Source organism: Capra hircus, chromosome 23, assembly GCF_001704415.2.
Source record: "Capra hircus breed San Clemente chromosome 23, ASM170441v1, whole genome shotgun sequence".
NCBI classification, from domain to species: domain Eukaryota; kingdom Metazoa; phylum Chordata; class Mammalia; order Artiodactyla; family Bovidae; genus Capra; species Capra hircus.
In genome coordinates, this window is record NC_030830.1 from 24,259,350 (window position 1) to 24,274,053 (window position 14,704).

Sequence of the window (14,704 nt, forward strand, 5' to 3'; positions counted from 1 at the left end):
CTGAGTGTCCTGCAGTGCACAGGAGAGTTTCCACAGCAAAGACCAGTCTGGCCCTGGGCTTCACTAGTGCCACAGCTGGGCAGCCCTGATCTGTAATCTAGGCCACCATCATCCTTGCTGGACCACTTGTAGAAGGAGGCTGTTTCCACTCTGTGTCCATCCACCCACCCCTATCCATTTTCTGCCCAGCCAGACAGGTCTTCATAGAATGTAATCCAAGTCATGCACCCTCTGCTTTCAAAGCTGCTGTCCAACTTGTAGGGAAACGGTGCTTTTTCCTGAGCTCTGGGCCGGCCTTATCCATCTCTTCTCACTCAGCCCAGGCCCTGCCGTTCTGACTCTCCTGGCCTTCCTGCCTCCTGGGCTTCACAGGCAGTGCTCTATCCCCTGACATCCCATGCCTTCCAGCTCTCCACCTAAATGTCACCTCCACAGAGAACGCCCGTCCTCTTGTATCTGCTTCACTCTGCCCTCTACTCTGGTGTTTGCTTGTTAACGGGTGTTCTCTGTGGCCTGCTCCTGCCTAGCACTGCTCCCAGAATTGTGCTCACAGCTGGCCCCCAAGTTCAGTTCTCGGTGTGTTTCCAGCATGTACAGCATGTACAGAGTGCTCTCTCAATACAGTTGTGAGAAGGAATAAACTGCAAATGTATCTTCTTGTTCCAGCTTTCAGCAGTTTTTAAAGTAATCAATCACTTGTTTTTATGAATTCAGAGATCTTTTTTTTTTTAAACATGAGCCATACATAAAAGGTTATAAAAAGAGAGTAAAAATTGATCCTAAATCCCTCCCCCACAAAATAACCAGTTTTATCTTGGCACTGGATTCAGATTTCTCTCTGCATTGATGTAGGCAGGGTGATGGGGTTGTGGATGGGCCAACTGATCATTTAATAAGAATGTCAACCTCCTACCTTTAATCTAGCCCAACTGCTGTTCATCGTTCAGGGCAAAGAAACAGAACTGTGCTGCGGAAATCAGGCTGGGTGGGCACCTGGCCCCCTTGCCTGGCTTCCCAGGGACACCTCCCTTCCTAGTGTGGGCCTGCAGCTGGGCGCTCAGCGGGAGCCTTGCCCTGGAGCACCTTCGGGGCAGGTGTGCAGACCAGGGCTGCCGCCTCCTGACAGACAGCCTGCCTGGAGCGGAACCTCCACAGTGGTGTTCCTGAAGGACCGGTGGGTCCAGGGAGCAGCTGGCTGTATCAGGACTGGATTCTCCTCTTCCGTTGGTGCTTTCTGGCTGTGGGGGAGGGGAGGGAGTGTGGAGGCTCAGCGGGCCTCCTTGCTGCCTAGTTGATTTGTAGAACCAGGAAGAAACAGAGGACCCAAAAGGCCCCCAGACAGCATGCCCAGCAGCAAGATCTGGGGGTGGTGAGCCCACACTCCATGTGCTGAGCTCCGAGGGTCCCGGCCTGGGCCTCCCTGGGCGGCTGCCTGGCCCGAGGTCTGGAAAAGACTGTTCTCAGAGCAGTGAGTCATTCTTCCTCCGGCTGCCCCGTGTGCCTCCCTCCTGCCCTGCGCGGGCAGGCAGCATTGTTGTGGGGCGTTCTCTCTGCCGTTGGTTGCTCCACAGTTCTGACTTCCTTGTCTCCTAAATGAAGGGCCAAGCCGGGAGGGCCCCTGTTTGATATCCCAGGATTCTCTGGGCTTGGAATTTCTGTCAGTGCTGCTTTTCTTGGCCGGTCCTGTTTTTTGGCTGAAATTCTCCCACCTCAGTCCTCGAAGTACCATATTCCTCCTGAAGTACACTGGTGCTTCTTCCAGGGAGGAACGTCCTGCCTGCTCTGGTTTCCTGGAAGGGAGGGTGGAAGGCTGTGAACCTCTGTGCCCAGGGTTGGTGTCTGATGCAGGTGGCGTGTGGGTGGCAGCGAGGGGTGGCCTCTATGCAGAAAAGCCCTGTCTTCACCCAACTCGCCCTGGAGCCTCCCACTACTGCTGGACGGTGAGGAGGAAGATGGAATGAGGCCGGGAGAGTTTGGGGGGAGACCATGACTGCCCTGGGCCTGTGCCTGAGGGCACCCAATCAGTTGGGAAGCTGTGTTAATAAAGCCCTGGTCGTGGGTTTGGGGCCATGGGCCATACCTGAAATGCCCTCAGTGGGGGTAGACTGGCCCTCCCGTGGAAATAAGGCTGAGGCTCCTGTAGCTACCTGGAGGTTCCCCTGTGAGCCACTGGGCCTCCTCTCCCCAGCACAGCTGGTCCTTGGTCCTGGTGGGAACATCTGAAACTCTCGGCCGCCTCATCCAAGCCACTAGCTCAGTTTCTTTCTGACGGACCTGGCAACCAGGCCTGGGGTGCCGGGACCAGGAGGCTGGGGATGCAGCTCAGATTTCGGTTGTACTGCTGAGAAGCTGCCTCGTTTCCAGGGCTCCTTCCTTGCCCTTATCTAAAATGAGGTCAGGCTGCCATCACCTCTGTCCTCTTTGAGCGTCCCGTTGGCCTCCTCGCTCTTGATGGGTTGTTTCCTTGTATGTTTTGTGATCCTGGATAATAAAGTCATCTTTAGCAAGGCTTTGCGTGTCAGAACCCTGTATGTCCTTGGACAAGAGTATGTCCTGGAGGTCTCACTGGCCTGCAGTACCGCCAATGCTGAGTTCTTAGGTGGGGACTCCTGGACACACAGGTGATGTCCATGTGCGCTCCAAACCCACGTGAAAGTGAATCTGCGGTTACAGACGTTCCGGAGGTCATATTTTTTTGTTTCCATACTGAGCCGAGGGTGAGCAGACATTGACCTCTTCTCCCTCTGTTCTTTGTCAGATCCTTTCTAGTCTCCCCTTCCTCTGGAGTGGTAGCCGTTTGAGGGTCTTCCTGTCCCCATGTGGGTACATGTGCCCTGGTCCCACAGCCTCAGCCCCCTGCTCTGCCCTCCTGGGCCGTAGGGGTTTTGCCTTTCTTATTGTGAGCTCAGCTTTGCATCCGAAAGAACACTTGTTAGATTTCACGCAGCATGTCTAGGTGTCTTCTGATCGGAAGGTGTTCAGGTTGCCTCCCCTTACTCTGTAAGAGGCCCTGGGCTAGATGCAAAGAAGGGCTAGAAAAGAACCAGGAAAAAAAAAAAAGGCCGGAAGAGAAGGCCTGTGGTGTCCTGGCGCCAGGACAGGGGCTGCACTGTGCGATGAGTGTCACACAGGACACCGTTGGGGAGGCCTGTGGGCTCCTGCCGCTGTTTTTACCCATGGCGTTGTGAAAAACCAGAGGAGGCTTTTCGTTTCTCCAGTGGACGGTGATTCTGGAGTTGATCTGCTTATTCACCCTGCAAGCATTTCCTGAGTGCCTGCATGCCAGGCATAATACTCGACACTGTCACATAAACATAAACTGTCAAGTTTATTTCTAACAATAACTCTGGGAGGGTATTTTTATCCTCATTTTACAGACAAGCCAGCTGAAGTTCAGGGAGAGACACTTGCTCGGAGGATGCGGCCAGTCAGGGTCAGACCCACAGTCAGACTCTGGTCTTCAGTCAGTCAGACCCCAGAGCAGGGCTGTTCTCCTGCCTCATAACTCCTTTTTATGATAAAGAGACCGGCCAAGGGCCAGAGGGCCTCCGTGTTCAGTTTCCCGTTGCCGCCTCATTCTTTCATCTGGGGACTAGGTGTGTCTCTGACCCCTGACCCCCCCAGCTGGCCTCACAGTCACGTCTCTAAACGCGGTCTCTTCCCGCCCATGACAGGAAGGATACTTAACAAACCCGAGGAGCCTCTGGGAAGACTACCCACATGTGTACCTCCCGTGAGTATTGTCACGTTCTGTCCCCAGGGAGGAGCGGGCTGGGTGTGCCAGCTTCTCGCCCCAGACTGGCCAGAACATGGGCCAGTGGGCATGAAGACCGGACGCCCCCCAAGCCTTCTGGGGCCAGTGTCGTGGAGGCTGGTCTGGGAGCTGCTGCCTCCCTCAGCGCTCACGGGTACTTCCTGCAGGAGCTCAGGTGCAGGGTCTCCGCCTGGCTGCCATCAGGGAGCACTGCAGACGGCGGGGGTCCAGAGGGCTTACAAACCCCAGACAGTCCTTCCTTGCAGTTCTGGAGGCTGGCAGACCTAGCGTCTGCTGAGGCCGCTTCCAGCTTCACAGATGGCATCTTCTTCACATGTAGAAGTGGACAAGGGCCTTTATCACCAGGGCCCTAATCCCACTCGGGAGAGTCCACCCCTGTGCCCTCATCACCTCCCAGAGGCCCCACGTCCTGGTACCGTGTCACTGCGGGGTTAGGATTTCAAATGTGAATTTCAAGGGTAGGGGGCATAAGCGTTGGGTCTGTAGCGGGTTCCTAAACTGCCGGGAGGGAGGGGGAAGCAGAGCTACTGCCTGGAGCCCCGTGGGCTGCGCCTCCTGGCACCTGCTCACATCCACACCTGCGTCTATCTGAGCTCCACTGGACGCAGCACCCTCCCCACTTCTATTCCAGTGGGATACCAGGAGGGCAAAGCTGGGCCCGCATGCTCCCGAAATGACTCTCAGCCTCTCCTAAGACCCTTAGAACAGCAGCCCCGGAGACTTAGCGGAGTTAGATCCATCCTCTGCGGCTGAGACCCCTGCCTTCCTTGGCATGTACCCACTGCCCACTACCTCCTCCCTGACAGGGCTCTGGAATCAGGCCCCTCCTCAGCCTTTCCTCTTCTGGGCTGAAGACCCCCATCCTCTGCTCTTTTCATCCTTCTTGTGTCTTTTCATGGGCTCCCTGTGTCCCTCCGCATGTGGAGCAGTGTCGCAGCCCAGGGGTCTAGTAGTGCGTGCCAGCTGCCCGCCCCCCTCCCCGCAGCCCATCTCTCCCTTACCTGCCCAGCCCAGCTCCTCACCCCGCCTGCCCCCGCCCACCCTGGCAGGGGCCTCTCCGTCCCTCTGGGTGACTGGCCCCCTTGTCTCCAGCTTCCAGGTGAAGTTCTTCTACCTGTGCCAGCTGGCTTACTGGCTGCACGCACTTCCCGAGCTCTACTTCCAGAAGGTACGGAAGGTGAGTATTCGCCGCCCCTCTCTGACGCCACTTGTCCCCCTACCCTCCTGCTGTTCCTCCCTCTGGCTGCCCACTCATGGTGGAGATGGGGGTGTATTGAGTGAGATGCTGAGCCAGCGCCTGTCAGAGTCTCCCTGATGTCCTCCAGGATTGTTGGGGCAGGCAGGGAGGGAGTGAGGAGCTGCCAGTTCAGCCTCTTCCTCCCCTAGAGGACGTGCAACTATGGGGGAAACCTGACTCATCTTCAGGGGAGCTGATGGAGAAGTCTTTGCCTTTTCCACAGAGTTTTTTTTTTTTTTAATTTCCCTCTGACTTATTTCCAAAAGCCCTGCTCCCCAGTCCCTGTCTCTTCTGTTTGAACCCAGTCGCGCCCTCTGACCATCGCATTACCTTTGGACTTCGTACAGCCTGGTGCACGGGCCTCTGGGGGCACCCCAGTCTGCCTGTGTTGGAGCAGCATCGTTCTGCGCCCCTCCTGCCTGCTCTGCAGCTCTGCCTGCGCCTTCTTCCCCTGCTCCTGCATCTCAGGTTAGGGAGTCAGCACGTGTGCCGTCTGTGTCTCTCTTTTGCAGGAGGAGATCCCGCGGCAGCTCCAGTACATCTGCCTCTATTTGGTCCACATAGCAGGCGCATACCTCTTAAAGTGAGTGGGACCCAGAGCGGGCCAGTCTCCCCGCCCTTTTATGTTTGTGCCCCTCTCCACACCATCATTTAATCAGGAGGCACTGATCAGACACTCTGTGTGCCAAGTACCATGCTGACACCTGGGACTGCATAGATGGACAGTGGATGGTTCCTTTATGTTTACCGGATTTTTTCTCCGACGAGTAGGAGAGAAAACTACAAAGATAAGTGGGATGAACACTGTGCTACCACGTGGACCACCTGCCACGGGAACCCAGAGGAGTGACCGCCTCAACCCGAGACAGAGCTGGGAGGGATCTGAGGCAAACAGCTGCCGACCCAGGGCGTTGCAGGTTGCCGGCAGCCTGAGCGGGGCTCCCGCCCCACGCGTCCAGGTGGGGGCGCTGCCAGAGCTCGTGGCCCTGGACTTCCCTTTGGTCCGCAGTGAAGCGTAGAGTAGGCACTGCTTGGCTGTCCCGAGGTCAGAAGTGTGGCCGTCACCCCGAGTGTGTCTGTAGTGAAGAGAATCACCGCTGGGCAGGATGTGTCTTCTAGTTTGAAGTTTTCTCAGGCTGGGTTTTTTAGCGGGACAGGAAAGCAATGCACTGGGTAACCTTCTCAGGTGCCCCGGGGGTCCTGGCCCTGGGGTTTCCTGGGTCTGCACTACGGCCTCCTGTAAGAATGACCAAACAGGGCAATCCAGAGCCAGGTCCGCTCTCCTGTCTGGAGGCTGGGAGCAGCGTCCGTGCCTGGACAGGCCTCTGAAGGGCACAGGCCGTGCGGGGCCCGTTCTGCTCTTGGTGCTGCGTGCAGGGCAGGTCTGAGCAAGCCAGCCCGCGGTCACCCAGTCCTGAGGTGAGGACAGGCTGAGGGTGCGCAGGCAGGACCGCTCAAAGGAAGGGAAGGAGTGTCTGTCAGGAAAGAGTTTCCCGTGGTGGGCAGGGTGAGGAGGTGGCCCCTTTGTGGTGGGAAGAGCTCTCTGAGGAGGGGACTTGGTGGGGGGCGAGTGGCAGAGTCAGGCAGGTGGAGACCTTGGTGGGGTGCTGTGCAGGAGCAGGGCCCTGAGGTGGGAGCGGGGTTGGGAAGTGAGGCTTGCGACGGCCAAGGGCACGATCCCGCTGGCCAGCCTCAGTCATGCTCTCGACCATTCTTAGGATCCAGAGAACTCGTGGTTTAAGAGGCCGGTTCACTCACACGTGTTCTTATGTTGTGTTGAGTTTTGCTTCTTCGTGCGCCTCTTAGCCGTAAAGACTTGGATGACAAATCGGGCAGTGGGTCTCCCTCCCACCAGCTCCCCCGTATTTCTGCACGCGCACAGCTCAGCTACTCGCCGTGAACACCTTTTCTGTGCTTGGCCCCACCCTGGGCCAGGTGATGAACGCAGAGTGACGGGTGCCGTGAAGTCAGCCAGGTCCACGAGGGGAGCAGGTGGGGGCAGCGGGCCCAGCAGGTGAAAGGCCAGGCTTGGTGTGGGGAGAGACTGGAAGGAGCAGAGCTGAATCGCGGGGTGAGGCAGGGCCCCAGGGCGGTGGGTGTTTCGTGGGGACCATGAGGCTCGCCTGTGTCTCCGCAGCCTGAGCCGCCTGGGCCTCGTCCTGCTCCTGCTGCAGTACTCGACCGAGTTCCTCTTCCACACAGCCCGGCTCTGCCACTTCGCGGACGAGAACAACGAGAAGCTGTGAGTGATGCTGGGCTGAGGCGGCGGGGTGGGATGGGAGGGCCCTGAGGTTAGGTGGAGCCCTGGGGTTATTTTTTCCCTGGAGCATCTTATTTTGGACACCTCAGTTATCAAGCACCCTCCCTGACCACCCTTGAACCCTCTTCCCATTTGGGCCCCAACGGCTGACACACCTTCTGCACCTCCCTGCGGGCAGATTCAACGCCTGGGCGGCCGTATTTGGAGTCACCCGCCTCTTCATCCTCACCCTTGCCGTGCTGGCCATCGGCTTCGGCCTCGCTCGCGTGGATAACCAGGCCTTTGACCCCGAGAAAGGGAACTTCAACACGTTACTCTGCAGGTGAGCTGGCCAAGAGCCTTGTGAACTCAGCCCAACTTCGGCTGGAGGTCAGGAGGGGACAGACCCCCAGATCTCCCACACCTTGATGTTTAGGGGGGAATCTCAGACATCCGGCCAGGAGGGGAGAAGAGATGCCACCCCTCTGCTTCCGTCACAGCCATCTCTCCTGCCTGGCCCTAGACCGTCAGTCTGCAGGCCAGGTCCCAGTGTCAAGAGTCCCCCACCGGCCCACGCCTCATGGTGGGTGCTGGGCTTGCAAACAGCCTCTCATTTGTCCGTCATGACCCCTCGTGGGCTCTTCACAGCGTGTTCTCCCAAGCGGCCAGGAGGGCAGCGAGGAGGCCACGGTCCTCATGACCCCTGGGATCTGGGGTGGGGGGATCAGAGATTTGTCTGGGTTGCTTGCCGGGTGAGAATTCGCTCTTCTAGAATGATTTCTGCTGTATCGTACCTGTGTTCACTTGAGCCGTCACCCCCCGATGTATGGAGCTTATATGTGCTGTGTTCTGGGCGGCAGGTCCCAGGCAGGCACGGGGAGTTGTGACAGGAGCTGGAATCACATCTGTCATCTCCTCCCAGCCGGCACACCCCCCTCCCCCGCCACGCGCCTGGAGCTGAGCCCGGCACTGGCTGCGTTCTTCCCAGAGGGCTGGCAGGCCGAGCGCTGCGGGGTCCTGGTTGTGCCTCCGCCCAAGCCCACCCGGCCCCTCTCCCCGCAGGCTGTGCGTGCTGCTGCTGGTGTGTGCCGCCCAGGCCTGGCTCATGTGGCGCTTCATCCACTCGCAGCTGCGGCACTGGCGCGAGTATTGGAGTGAGCAGAGCGCCAAGCGCAGGGTGCCCGCTGCCCCCAGGCTGGCAGCCAGGCTCATCAAGAGGGAGTCAGGTGAGTGTGGATCTGCGTGTGGTAGGTGGGCTCCCCCAGCACCCTGGACCAGACCTGCTGCTCCTCCTCCCCAAAGGGGGCTCTTTGGCTCCTGCCGGGGCCTGACTGGCACGTGGCTGGGTCCGGATGGCTTGTCAGGGGGCGGGGGCAGGCAGGTGAGGCAGGGGCCCTTGTGGCCACCGAGGGCAGGGCGGTGGTGGGGTGGGGAGCTCTGGCAGGAAGCATGCCTTCAGGCTGGCCTTGGGGACCCTATCAAGGGCGGCCGCCTGCCCTTGTGTCCTCGCCTGCCCCCTTGCTCTGCATCTCGGCCTGGCTGTCTCCCAGGATGCCGGCTCTGCCTCTCTCTTCAGGGGTGACCCGAGGTGACAGCACTAGGGGCTGGCGGATGGGGGACACCCCCTTCTCCTCTGGCCCCTGCCAGGTCCTGGGGCACTGCCAGCCCCATGCTCTCCGTGCAGCCTGGGGGCCTGTCTGCGCCAGGCTCTGTCTTCTGAGTCACCGGCCTTTCTCCAGGTGTGGCCTGCTTGGTAGGGCTTGTGTGTGTTTCAGACACGTGTGCGGCTGGGTGTGGCTAGGAGTCGGGCCCTGCTGGGGGCAGGGGTGGGTATGGGGCGAGGCCGCAGCCAAATGAGCCTCTGACTCTGAGCAGGGAGACTAGGGTGTTGCTGACAAGAAAAGCGGAGGTTTTTCGGGCAGAGGGAGCATCAGGCAAGAGGGTACAGCCTTGTTCCTGCAGCCTCTCCACCTCCTCCTGTCTGGCCGGTCAGCTTCCCTGAAGCTTTGCTGAAGCCGGCCAGTGCCCTGCAGGGGCCTGAGGGGAGCTGAGGACTCCAGAGGCCTTGGAGTGATTTCAGGGAGGGTCTAGGCTGGCCTCAGTGACTGTGTGTCACCTCAGCCCCTCCTGCTGAAGGACAGAGACCACCCACCTTAGAGGGGATCAGGAGCCCCCGGAAGTGGCCTGCTGGTGTCCTTCGCCATGGGGGGCTGCAGCCTGGGTCCCCTCGGCTTGTCCCGTGCAGAGCCACAGGGCTGCCAGGCCTCTCCCCACCCTTCCACCCCCACCCCCCGCCTCCCGTTTCAGATGCAACAGAAACACCACGTCCATCTCCTTTCATTCCCAGGTTACCACGAAAATGGGGTGGTGAAAGCCGAGAACGGAGCCTCCACACGGACTAAGAAACTGAAGTCTCCTTAAGGCCAAAGTGCTGAGAACAGGAATCCTCTCGTGGGGGCCAGCAGGGAGCGCCCCCACCCGCCTTCCAGCTGCAGACACCCCGCCTCAAACAGCGCAATCCCGTCTTCACACAGGGCCTTTTCCTCTTCCTCATGTCTCAGCTGTCTCCTCTTCTTCCTCCATGAACCATTCTCAATAAAACCAAAAATCTCCCTCTCTCCCTTCCTCAGACCGCCTCACCTCCTCACCTCTGTCCTGGGTAGGGTTTGCTAGAAGCCCAGGCTCTCTCACGGTTCCTCTTCTGTTGGCCTCCTCTTTCTCTTCCTTCGTGGCTTCTCTTTCTACTCGTTAGTGTCCCTTATCGTGCAATTTCTCCATGTCTGATTTTTTACGAGAGGAGGCTAAGCCTGCAGTGCTGGCCATCCAACACCCAGTCCCTGGGACTTGAGTCGGCCACCCCGTGCCATGGAGCCTCCGCCAGGCTGGCAGTGGCCCCTCGGTGATCTCTGTGCGGATGGGCTGCAGGAGGAGAGACCAACCCTCTTGGATCATCATCTTCTAGGTGCTGATGAACTGACGAGATGTATGATTCTGGTTCTGCACATGCCATCTTGAGCACACCCCCTCCCCCATCCCGGGGGCCCTTTCTGGTCCTAAGTGCCAAGGCATTTGGCTTTGGGACGTGACGACGCGTTCCAGAAGGACGGTGGTGACTGAGTTGGGTCCCGTAGCTGGTCATGCATCGGCAGCCACCCCTGCTCTCTGTTGGGGCCCTGCTAGAGGAGGACGAGTCATCCCACTCTACAGCAAGAGCAAAGTGACCGGCGTGGCGGGCGCCTCTAGAGAGGTAACGTAGCAGAAACGACGGCGTCGACCTGGCCTTCTGCGGCACGTCCAGCTGCACTGCTCTTCCTGTCATTCACCAGCAACCAAACCAAACAGCAGTTAACAGACAGCCCGGCGGGGGACACGCCGGTTCTAAACCCAGCAGCCCTGCCTGTTGGGGGCCGGCCTTGCCCCGACTTCATCTCTCTCGCTGCAGGAACACTAAGCTCCCCGGTGACCCCTGGTGCCCCAGCGAAGGTCACCTAGGCCTCTCACCCGCGAGCCTCACTTGCCGACTGTCCTGTGGAGTTGTTGTCGTTGTCTGCTGCTGTTTGCTGAGCACGCCCACAGCATTTTAGACGGTATAAGCCCAGGCTGAATCAGAATCAATCTGCTGGTTAGGAGGGCAGACCCAGCCTTGTTGACGGGAGTCTTTTTGCACCTTCCCCTGACGTGTTCCTCCCCAACCCCCCCAAAGACAAAGCTTCCAGGCCTCACAGTGCCTTGTGGGGACTCCAGCAGGGAGCGAGGCTCTCAGGAGGAGCCCTGAGTGCCGTGTGGAGCTGGTGGGAGCAGGCATGGTAGTGCCATGTGAGGGGCTGCTCTTCTTCCTGACATCAGAAAGTAAACCTTGAGTTATTACCCAGCACGGGGGAGATGAGTCTCTTCATCAAGGCAGCTTCCTTCTCCAGGTCACTTGCCCCAGAGAGATTTAACCTCCCAGTGCCTGGGATTTGCTTCCTGACAGCCTGGTAGACCCTTGCCTCTCTGCTCAGGATGAGGCCCTGGAGAGGGGAAGGGGTTCTCTTGATTATCATTAGGAGAAGGACAATGCTTGTGAAAACGTGAATTTCTCCCATCTTCCCCTTCCCTGACACTTATCTGGGCTGCAAGGGAGAATGTTGGTGAAAGGATGGCTTGTACCAACTGAGCGGACCCAGTCTAGAATGCCCTAAGCTGTTCAAATAGTCCCCCTCCCCGCTCGCAGCTGTAGCCAAGTTTCTGCTCTTGCTTGCCCGGGGATGCTGTGTATGTAGCCCAGGTCAGCCTGTGGCCTCCTCAGCCCCTGCTGGCCTCACGCCTGGCCCAGTCCTCTCTAGGTGTCCTTGGCACTGCTCCCTGGAGGCCACCCCCCATGTTGGGGAGCCCTGCAGCCTCCTGCCTTCTTGCTGGGCCAGGGAGGAGGGAGCCGCAGCTGAGGCCCTGCCCAGAGCTGCGTCCCTTCTCGGGTACCAAGGTGATCACGGACAGAACACAGGTGTTTGGCGTGCCCTTGGTCTCCACGATACCGTGTGCCTCATGGTGGTACCACCAGCCCGGGGCTGGGCCAGCTCTCCCTGCGTCCAAAACGATGGGGTCGGTTCCCCGGTGAGAGTTGGGGAAATCTTCCCCGCCATGTGAAGCCCCCAAGAACATTACGGGAGGCTAGTGTCCCACCTGCCAGCTTCAGGAGTGATTTGAGGGGAGGCTGAGAGGATAACTAGGTGCCTGTCACCCCAGGCATGCCTGGCACATTCGCTTCAGAGCAGAGCCAGGCCTGTGGCAAGTTGGCTCACAGTGTGTGGCCAGGGGCCGAAAGATCTCAGCTCCACTTGGTCCTGAGAACTGTGGCTGCCTTGTCTTGGTTTGGCCGGTCTGGCTCTGTTCTTCAGTCTCAAATCCTCTGTGATGGCCCGGCCACTCGCCCCCAAGTTTGAGAGGCTGCTTAGCACCATCTGGCAGGAGCCGAGCAGACACTTACCTACCTCAGCAGCCCCGCCCTACCCCAGCAGCATTGGCTGGCATGTGTGGGGGCATCTGGTAGCATGGGAGAGGAGGCCCTGGGGTGGCAAGCCTAACCCTCTCTGGAGGCTCTGTGATGGGAAGTTGTTTTCTCGCTCCAGGTTCTGATATCTGCATATTATTCCTTGGTTATAGGTGCCCCTTCTGAAGGCAGGGCAGTTCTGGGGGACCCAGGAGCAGGCCGAGCTGGGCCTGGTCAGTCCTAGTCCTGCATGTGTCTGCAGACCTGTGTCCTTTCCCAATGAGGACCTCTCCCATTTCTGTCCCAAGCGGAGCTACCACACTTCAGAAACCAGACTAGATCCCTGCCCTGGCCACTTCTGCAGAGGCTGCTGTTGACTGGAAAGCCCTGGAGCTGGGCCGGGTGTTCCGGGATGCGCGTGGCTGGGTTTGCTTTGGGGACCTTCTTTCTCATCCCCTTTGACTGTTTTCCTCGGTGCTGAGGAGGAAGTAGGGGCAGGGTGTGCGCCCCCGTCCCGGGTTCCTTTTCAAGTCTGAAGTGGCTGCTCCTTGCAGCCTTTTGGGTTCTTTCCTGGGCTTTGGCCTCCCTGTTGGTCTGTCCTAGGCCATGGGGCCAAGAAGGCTGGGAGGTCTGCACGTGACTCACACGCCTGCAGGGGCCCCCGTGTCCCCGTGAACAGAGCCCCTCTCCTGAGGGTCACGGCCTGACCCTGTGGAGTGTGGCCACAGGCTTGTGAGTCAGGACCGCCGAGTGGTCTTTCTCCCTCCCCACTGCCATCCTAGCTCGCAGCCCTCTCCTCAGGAGGGCTTAGGCACGACTGCACAACTGGGCTGACAGATCATGTGGGACCTGAGTTGAGTCTCTCTCCCGGTATGGCTGGCTCAGGGAGGGGCCTTCACCAACTTCTCTGTCAGTTCCTACGTGAGTAGTAATTCCTTTCAGAAGGCTGTGAAAGACCACGGGTCCCCCAGCCGCCTACCTTTACCAGCTCGCTCTGTTTTATGGAGGTCCCCAGAAAGCACGGGGACGCTGGCTCTGCGAGGCCTTTCTCTGCCCTGAGCTGATCCTGTATCTTTTTGTCAGAAGTGCCTTACTTGCCGGGGTCTCCTGGCCTCCACCTGCACTGCGTGGCCAGCCCCCGGCCCCAGTACAGCTACATGGAAAAGGGACACGGACTGTGACAGTTTCCCCTCATTCATCCTAGCCTCACCCCCGCTCGTTGTCAGGACCTGGTGGTTTCCAATTCCTCCTGGAGTCCAGGTGCTTGTGAGGGCCCCTCTGCGGGCACCTGCCTATCAGGGAAGCTCGGGGCTCCCTGGGCACCAGGCCGCCATGCCTCTGGCCCATGTGCTGAACCCTGTTCATCCAGCTCCCCAACATGTAGAAGAAAAGGTATCCTTGCAGTAGCCTCTTCTCATCTGTTTCCCATTCGACCCAAAGTTTATGCAGAAGGTGTCTACTCTTACTTCCGGTCACAAGTGTTACTCACAGCTGCCCGTCTGACGTGGGTCCTGCTGGGCTGTGGCAGACGCCCCCTCCACGCAGTGTTACCTTGCTGAGCATCAGCTCCCCCTCGCCCGCCCCTCCCCGCCACCTCCTCACTCTTCCGGGTTGTGCAATAACTCTCCCAGCCAGTGGTCTTTCCCACAGGCCGTCTGTCCCTTGCAGTGCTCGGCCACTGGGGCAGGACGGAACCCATGGGAGGGTGGTCGTCATCCCCACAGAAGAAACGGTAGCCACGCTCCTTCTGTTGTCGTTCTCGTGACCTTGGTGGCACTCTAGTGGAACATTATAGCATCGTCTTAGAAGTCCCTGTATTTTTTAAACTGTTTAAAAACGAAAAAAAAAAAAAACCATCCTCATGATGGGGCATTAATAGGTTAGCATCTGGGAATAAGATCTGTGAGACACCCGAGGCATCCCCAGCACTTCGCTGAAAGCGTTCAAGAGTTTGTGTGGAGAGGAGGGAGGTTTTCCCGGGAATCAGCCGTGTGTGGACACCCCTGGTCACCCAGTTGCATCTGACCGGTGGTAAGTGCCACCGTCTCCTTGGGTACAGAGTCAAGTGTTTCTGTGACGAGACTTTACACCTCATCTTTTTCAGTTTCTCTTGTTTAATAAACATCTGAAGGATGAGCTGAGGCTGCTGGTGCCCTGAGCAACTCATAATGCAGATGTGGACGAAGTATCTCTTCACTTTTCCACTTCAGCCTGTTCCTGTTACGGACCAAATTTCCAACAGGGAACTCAAGGAAAATTTGTACCTGCCGTATTTATGCTTTCATGTAAAAGGGTTTGTTTTTTTTTTTTTGAGGGGGCTCTTTTTACTTTCAGTGAACTTTTTTCCAAATCCTTTTCCCACTGTTTCTGTCCAATTTTAAAACAAATTACAGTTTTGTATGAATTTTTTTAATGTACATTTTGAAACAAATGATCAAATATTTTTGAAATAACTGAATAAAAGGCATAGAATTATTAGTCTAA

General features: G+C 58.1%; 1 protein-coding gene across 1 annotated transcript in view; it reads left to right on the forward strand.

Moving 5' to 3' along the window:
• The window catches only part of TRAM2 (translocation associated membrane protein 2), a 68,595-nt gene extending 53,891 nt beyond the window's left edge, over nt 1-14,704 (forward strand). The window contains exons 5-11 of the mRNA XM_018039059.1: nt 3,675-3,733; nt 4,868-4,952; nt 5,525-5,595; nt 7,150-7,254; nt 7,451-7,594; nt 8,314-8,477; nt 9,599-14,704. Coding sequence (XP_017894548.1) covers nt 3,675-3,733; nt 4,868-4,952; nt 5,525-5,595; nt 7,150-7,254; nt 7,451-7,594; nt 8,314-8,477; nt 9,599-9,672 — 702 coding nt within the window. The 3' untranslated portion in view covers nt 9,673-14,704. The remainder of the gene's footprint in view (nt 1-3,674; nt 3,734-4,867; nt 4,953-5,524; nt 5,596-7,149; nt 7,255-7,450; nt 7,595-8,313; nt 8,478-9,598) is intronic.